This window comes from Centruroides sculpturatus, unplaced genomic scaffold (genome assembly GCF_000671375.1).
Source record: "Centruroides sculpturatus isolate CEXI.00-Female unplaced genomic scaffold, Cexi_2.0 scaffold2573, whole genome shotgun sequence".
NCBI lineage: Eukaryota > Metazoa > Arthropoda > Arachnida > Scorpiones > Buthidae > Centruroides > Centruroides sculpturatus.
Genome location: NW_019386849.1, coordinates 845 through 9572, shown reverse-complemented (window position 1 = coordinate 9572; position 8728 = coordinate 845). Strand labels below are relative to the sequence as shown.

At 29.6% G+C, this 8728-nt stretch overlaps 1 protein-coding gene across 1 annotated transcript; it reads left to right on the top strand.

Moving 5' to 3' along the window:
• The first annotated feature begins 1115 nt into the window (after positions 1-1115).
• LOC111615847 (zinc finger protein 90-like) lies at positions 1116-7376 on the top strand. The gene is made up of 4 exons (XM_023357280.1): positions 1116-1257; positions 3521-3584; positions 5159-5200; positions 5312-7376. Coding segments are annotated over exons 2-4 (1374 nt in total). The 5' UTR covers positions 1116-1257; positions 3521-3583; the 3' UTR covers positions 6643-7376.
• Positions 7377-8728: the final 1352 nt, after the last annotated feature.

The window sequence follows — 8728 nt, the reverse complement described above, 5'->3', positions numbered from 1 at the left end:
CTTACTTTATACTTATACATTAGTTGCGTTGAAAGAAGTTTTTATTGCATATACATTCATGTTTTATATATGAAATGAAGTGTGAAGGAGTGACGTAGATACGTAACGTCCTGTACAGTACATTGTACATACGTCTGATTTTTCAAACATAAAGTTAACAACGTTGACAAATAGAATTTTATAAAGTATTTTATATCTTTGTTCTAGTGGAGGGTCAGAACGTCGAGAAATGGGGAAAACATCGAACTTTGATTGATTAACATAACTTCTTTGTGATATATTATAACATTTACGAGAATAAATTATGAAATGTAATGATTGTACTTTAATTTGAAAAATTTTAAATCCGTGATTATTCGACAATTTAACTAAGTGTTACTTTATCGACTGTTATGTGTAACAGAAGGGAAATCGGTCATAAAATAATCTCCCGACATTTTCATTTTTTAACTTAAGATAGCTTAAAACGTCGAAAAATTAAAAAAATTCGAGAAATTTTTGTATGCATAAATGTCAGGGTGTTTGGAATGGCGCGATGATTTTCTTTAACCTTGTTTTATACTTTAATAATTACAAAGCTTTTCGTCGAAAATTTCTGAAATTTAGAAGGAAAGTATAATTATTAAGGGAATTTACGCTTTTAAGTTTTTGTGATCGAAGATCGATGGGCTAAAAAGATTATGCGGGTCGTGTGTATCTTTAGTTGAGTTGGACTTAATGACGAGTTTACTCATTTTCTCATTTACAATTTTTTATAAAACTCATTTATACCTTGAAAATTAAGTTTTTACTAAAAATATTTTTAAGAAAACATCATAACAGATGGCACCACACGTAGTTTTAAGAGTTTCTGGAAAAGTTAAGCATTCGTTGCTGGTTTATTTAATAACGAAAACAAGTTCCTAATCATATTTATTATAATTTCTATCGCACATCACACCATTTCTCCGTGACTCAGGTAGTTTCGGCTTGTGATCGGAAATAATTGACGTAGTGAAACACGTAATTTAATCTTCTTATGTTAATTAATGAGAATATGCTCAGTTTTATTTTATATTTCAAAATTTTCTTAGTATCCTTTAACACAAAATGTTTGTAAATTCTACTACAGATATTAAAAAAGACGAAATAGAAGAAAATTATGATGTAAAACGTGGTATAAAATCAGAATGTAAAGTTGTTTTGAAAAAATTGAAGATCGAAGTAAAGACTGAAGATTATAAAGAAGTTGTCCGTCTTCCAGATGATAATGAACAGGTAATAAGTAATACAAATTACCGTGAGATTTTAATATCAACTTAACGTTCTGAATGGTTGAAAACGTAGCTCAATATCGCTAATATAATATTATGCTTTTAATTTAGGTGTATTCTGTATTAAATAAAAAACATGTATTATATAAGAAAAAAATCTAACAACGAGTTGCGTAAGTTTCCTGGCTGTTAAGAGATTTTATTTAAAAAACGACATATATATTATTAATGTTAATAAATAAATAAAATTATCTGTGGCGCCATATGTTATAAAAACTCTCTATAATTTTAATTATTATAAAGTGAAGAAATGCTTAATTTTAATTGTGGAAATGCATTTGACAAAGAATTATAAATGTACCCACATATAAAATTTTCATTAAGTCCGATCCCACTCGAGATTTTACACTTTATCAGTTTATATCTTTTTATCCCTGAATGTTTTATTAGGAAAATTTAATACCACCTTATACACTACGTACGGTACTAAATTTCGTTTCTTAATCTTCAATTTATTCTGAAATATTAAATAAAATAGACGCATAAATACACGCCCACACATACTTAATTACGTAATTTTTCTCTATGTTTTTTGGATGTAAAAGATCTGAAAATTTGCAAAACATTTACCAGAATTCAATACTTTACTTTGTTATGCATTTATAACATCCCTAAAAGTAAAAAGCGAATTTCAACATTAAATTTATATATGTAAATTATAGTGTTTCAAACTTTTCTCAGCTGGTAGCTTGAGTATTTGTTTTTTGTGCACGATTACTTAGACAATAAACAATGAGGTTTTATTTCCGACCCATCGATGGGTTGGTCAGGTCCACAATGAATACGACCACATGTTGAGGGTTACCCGACATACAGGCGGACCTCAGATTTACGAAATGCTTGGCAAAATTTATATTGTGATCCATTAAGACGACGATAATACAAAATATCAGATTTGTTTATTATTTCTAATACTGAGAAGACATTAATTAGATAAACACAGATTACAACAAATTAATAAACACTGCAATCTCTAATTTTAATTAGTTGTAAAGTAGCAGTTGATTACAAGAAAATAATAGAGACGTTGCTGCGGAAGTTTTCACTGCTAAAACATGAACGTCAAGCGCTGCTATCTTGTAATCCTAGAAGTTTGACAATGGCGTTTAGAAAGTGGCGAGTAGAAGTTAGACTTAAACGTTCGCTTTCTCTGTGTTTTGTGTTAAATTTATGACATATTTTATTAAAAATAATGATTTTTCAAGCATTTGCGAATAACACTGTAAAGAAACAGACGATTTTAATCCAGAAATTATTTAATTACACAATTTTTTCAAGTTATGTGTAGTATCTATTGAATTTTTATATATTTGTGTTTATAACAGCTTATCGTAATACTGTAGAAGTAAATTTGTTTTTTACGGCATTTTCTGCCATCAACAGCATAACACGTTTGTAAATTTTTTAAAATAATTTCTCAAGCTGCTTTCGGATTTATATAAGCCACAACTTTCCTCTGGGCTTTNAATACTGTAGAAGTAAATTTGTTTTTTACGGCATTTTCTGCCATCAACAGCATAACACGTTTGTAAATTTTTTAAAATAATTTCTCAAGCTGCTTTCGGATTTATATAAGCCACAACTTTCCTCTGGGCTTTCACTACGCTAAAATACTTTATAAATAACAAATCTGTAGCAAAATCAGCGTACTTCAATAGTAATATGTCTTTTAATGAGTAAATGAAAAATGAAGAGTCTCGTTTAGAGTATATAAAATCACAAAATAGGGATTTTTAATTTATAAGTGTGTAAAAACTTTTTTATTACTTTTCCGACTGTTATATATAACAGAAAGAAAGTATGACAATCGGTCAGATAATGACTCCCCATGCTATTTACGTTTCTAAACTTTGATCAACTTAAAACACCTTCAAACGTCGAAAAATGCAAAAGAAATAAATCGTGGGAAATTGAGGTTATTAAATTTTACTGCTTTAAAATCAAGAGGGTGGGAGATAATGGAGGTCGTGTGGGACAAACTTAATGATGATTTTACTCGTTATTCGCATTTAAGTTTTTTTTTATATAAAGCGCATCTCTTGTTTCAAACTTCAGTTTTTTGCCTTTCTATAATATAGACAGTTTCATTACAGACAGCGCCATCAAAATTTTAAAACGTTGCCGAGAAAGTTAAGCAACTCGTTACTGCTTTATATATCATAAGTGATTATTCGTAGTTATCATGTATTGTTTTGCGTATTGTTTAGCCTGTCAACAATAAATTCTTCACTGCAGAAAAAAACTTTAACAGGAATGAAATAAACATCCAAAGTAAGTAATATGCTACTTAATTCAAACTTTTCATATCAGTATTATTTACAGGTCAGCTGAAAAACTGCATTTAAGTTTCAACTGTCATACATTTAACTGGGATTAGATATTTGAGAACTATTAATATAAATTTTGGAGTTAATAAAAATCTTTTGGGATGATCACAATTATTAGATAAAAATTTATGAGTTGTGATTTAATGATTCATGTTATCTGCTTTGTTCATGGATCGGCTAAAATAATAAAGAAAATGTATTGAATCGAAGTAAACGAAGGCTATATAACCTATTTTATGACATAAGTAAATATTTTCAACGTGTTTTCTAACACATTGCTAATATTCTTCAAAATCGTTGTGCAGATATTATAGTCAAACGCTTAAATTATCGTATTTTTATTCAAAAAATCTGAAGTATCAGCCGATTTTGCCACTCTACTTAAAATCCGTAGACTTTTGCTGTGGTGCTTTTTCATTTATTAGGTCGTCAAGGATGAAATTTGTAGGTAATAATGTTGCTTATCTCAGAGTGCCTATGAATTATCGTTGAAGTTTGGTGTTTGCGAACAAACAATATTAACTTATTTAGCTCAAATAGGTGAAGTGAAAAAGTTGGATAAGTGGCTTCCACACGAACTGAATGTTTGGAAGCGTTTGGAAGCTTGCGTTTGAAACAAAAGCGTTTGGAAGCTTGCTTCATGTTGCTTTCTCTTCATAAATGTGATTCATTTGTGATGAGAAATGAATCTAATATGGCAATCACGAACGTTCAGCACAGTGGTTGGACAAGGATGAATCATTAAAACACACTCTAAAGCGAAATATTCATCAAAAGAAGTTCATGGTGAGTGCTTGGTGGTGTAGGCACTTGTGATCCATTATGATTTTATGAAATCTGGCCAATCGATCACAGCAGAAATATACTGCAACCAAATGGACGAAATGATGCAAAAACTTAAAGAAAAATAGTCTAGATTGGTCAACAGATCGATCCTATCTTATTGCATGATAACGCTGGAGTGCCTAGACTACACGCTGCACAAATTACTGTGGCAAAACTACAGGAATTGGAGTTGGAACATCTTCATCATCCTCCATACTCACCAGACCTAGCCCCCACGGACTACCACGTCTTCTAAAATTTAGACAACTTTTTAACAGAAAAACAATTTAATTTCGACAATGCTGTAAAACTGGCCTTTCAGAAATTCATTAACAGTCGTTCTTTAGCGTTTTATACCATCGGCCTGAACAACCTGCCGCTTAAGTGGCAAAAGTGTATAGACAATATGGGTGCATAATTTGACGAATGAAATAAATTTTTATATTTGTAAGTTATCAACCAACTTTGCCTTTTTTCCCCACAAATTTCATCTTTGACGACCCGATACACTAATGATTTATTTTCCTCTCTAAAAGCACACAATTTCTTTAACCTTTCTATGATAACCACTGAAACAAACTACATAAATAAAATAAATATAACAGATAAAGTGAAACAATTTAATTTCTTACACTCATTTAAAAGCTAAAGCTGATTTAATCAGTTTATGATTGCAGAATGTTTTATTTTTAGTGCCAACAAGAAATGATGTGTTCCTTTTAAAAGAAAACATAGGTATTGTTTACCAATTATATCACTACAGCGCTAATATTTTAATATTAAAGCTATATTATGTATATAAAAATATAATAGATACTTTAATATGATATTTTTTTAAACTTTCAGTTGAGGAGGAAAAGCAAATTCAGGAATACGATATTCAGCAAAATTCACAAGAAGAAAAACATTTTAAATATAATATTAAAAGAAAGAAATACGTTCTTTACAGTGAAAATTGCAATAAAATTCATCAGAAAATTAAAAGGAAATACTTCAAGGTTATGATTGCATCTCATTCTAAACAAGAATTTACGTGTGATTTATGTAAACAGACTTTTACAAATAAGAGAATATTAGAAACACATCTCTTCTGTCATATTGGAAAAAAACCATTTCGCTGCACAACCTGCCATAAGAAGTTTTCGTGGCGATTTCTTTTGCAAAGACACATGAAAAAACATAAAACTATAAATCAAAACAAAATCTCTTATCGGAATTTACATATGCGGCCATCTGAAGATCGAGTGAAGCCATCTTCAACAAAGGGTAGAAAAGCTAATATTAAGCAGAAAAATGATATTTGTAATAAGCGCGTTCGATATGGTAAGGGCCAATTAGAAATACACAAGAGAACACACAGAACTCATGCCTGCAAAATATGTGGTAAAGAATTTAAGTGGAAAGCTGTGTTGTTGCAGCATCAAGCATCGCATAGTGAAGACCGTCCTTTCAAATGTGTTATTTGCAATAAGAGTTTTAAATGGAAAGAGCATTTAAAAAGGCATCACGTAACTCATAGTGATGAACGTAACTATGTTTGTCAGGTATGTGACAAACGTTTTAAAACTAAAGGTACTTTGATAGCTCATAAAATAGTTCATAATGATAAATTTAACTATACTTGTCATATATGTAACAAAAGTTTTAAACGAAGTGGTGATTTAAAAGTACATATTTATATACACAGCGACGAATACAAATATTCTTGTGACATATGTAACAAACATTTTAAAACAAAACAGTATTTGCCAAAGCATAAACTTATTCATTGTAAAAAATCTAATATCAAGGGGGAAAATGAGTGTTGCGACATTTGTGGTAAGCGCGTTCTATATGGTAATGGCCGATTAGAAATACACAAGAGAACACACAAAACTCATGCCTGCAAAATATGTGGTAAAGAATTTAAGTGGAAAGCTGTGTTGTTGAAGCATGAAGCAACACATAGTGAAGACCGTCCTTTCAAATGCGATATTTGCAATAAGAGTTATAAACGAAAAGAGCATTTAAAAAGCCATCACGTAACTCATACTGATGAACGTAACTATGTTTGTCAGGTATGTAACAAACGATTTAAAACCAAAGGTACTTTGATAGCTCATAAAATAGTTCATAATAATCAATTTAACCATACTTCTAAAATATGTAATAAAAATTTTAAACGAAGTGAAGATTGAAAACGGCATATTAATATACACAGCGATGAATACAAATATTCTTGTCACATATGTAACAAACGTTTTAAAACAAAGCAGTATTTGGATATTTATAAAATTGTTCATAACAATCAACTTGATTATACTTGTCACGTATGTAATAAAAGTTTTAAACGCAGTTCTAGTTTAAAACAACATATTTTCATGTACAGCAATGAATGCAAATATTCTTGTCATATGTGTAACAGATATTTTAAGACAAAACATTTATTGGAACAGCATAACATTATTCATAGCGATACAAAAAAGTATGTTTGCGACATATGTAAAAAAGATTACACCAATACAACTGCCTTAACCAGACATTGTCTCACTAAACATGAGAATATGTATATATGCCATATTTGTAAGAAGCTATGCAAGAGAGAATCCCTGCTAAAAGAACATTCGAAAATTCACATTGAATAGTGAAATGTTTGTAATCAAGAATTTAAAAGTAAACGCAACTTAATCAATCACCAGAAAATTCATTAAGTCGAAAAACCGTTTCGTTGTGAAAAATTTATTTGACGTTTTACCAAAAAACACGTATTAAAATATTTTACGAAGCCACTCGCAACGAAGACAATCTTCGTTAAGTTTGTGAAGTGTGTAACAAGAAATTTTATTAATATTTTAAAAGTCGTTCCATAAACTTGTTCGTCAGAATTAAGCGTATTTTTGCAGAAATTGTGAAAGCAGATTTAAAAAAAAAACTGAACTGACATTGCATATAAAATTTTGTTGTATATAAAGACATTCCAAACAATTACTTTATCAACATAATATATGTGAACAGACTTCTACGTGTGGGGAGGTTTTAGAGCAGTGATTCCCCGAAATAATTTACATATTTTAAAATAATTATTCTATTTTCTTTGTATTAATATAATAAATATACTAGGAGATATGGAACAATACAAACTTCTTACTTTTATTATTAATTTTAAGTATAACGTGTATTAAAGGTACTTAACATTAAGAACACAAATACTTTAGTATAAAGGAAAATAAATGTATTGTGTATGTAATCTCTGAAGAAAGATGTCGAGACTGTAATTAAGAATTTCTGGCAAATAATCAATTATTTGTGAAAATTTTCTGATGATAAAAGAATTTTGTTAATCTATTGATTACAATCTGACAATGTCAGTATTGTTTAATTTAAATCTTATGTATAATTAAATGCATTAACAACATTAAAATATTTTAATACGTACTCTATACTACGTGTTTATTTTTATCTTTTTGTTTGTTTTTTACTAATTGTTTTAATACAGTATTAAAATAAATATATTCATATGCACAATCGTCATTTCTTTATTTTTTATATTTCAATTACAAATATCTGTAATTAGGAATAATATAAATTTAAATAAATAAATTTAACTCAAACATTCGTGACGTCAGGAAGACAGGACGCTATAAGAATTGTATGGCGGTGCCATGTAATCGAGTTTTGCACAGCTGTGCGTTGTGATTGGTATAAATTGATCACGTGACTTTAAAATCAATAACATATATGGCGTAGGGAGTTTTCAGTCTGTGTATCTTTAGTCTGTGCCTTTATTTTTATATTTATAATATACTGAAAATCGCTTAATCGGGCCTCCTAATTATAAGTTTCCGATTTTCATCTACGTAACTTATGTTCTCGAGATTAAATACAGACAGTCAAGCAGACTGTGTATAACGAAATTCTACAGATTTAAAATTTAAAAATTTTAACTCAGTTAATATCACAAGTAAAATCAAGTAACTGCTGCAAATGATAGCCAATAAATAATAAATAAAATTAAATAAATCTAAATCTAATGGCATGATAAAGGGTCCTGGAGACACTCTCACTAATTACTGCTTGATAGTTTTTATATGTAGACGTGATAGATCCTTTCGGGTTCGACTGACATCTCTTGCATCAAAATCGTAACATTTTCCTCGCAGTCAGACAAAGTTTAATTTAAAATTTTAGAAAAAGTAATGTAAACGTAGAAAGTTGCGCAACTCGTTGCTGGTTTATCCTACAGTCGAATTTCCTTTTCGAATAAGGACAGAGAGAGAGAGAGAG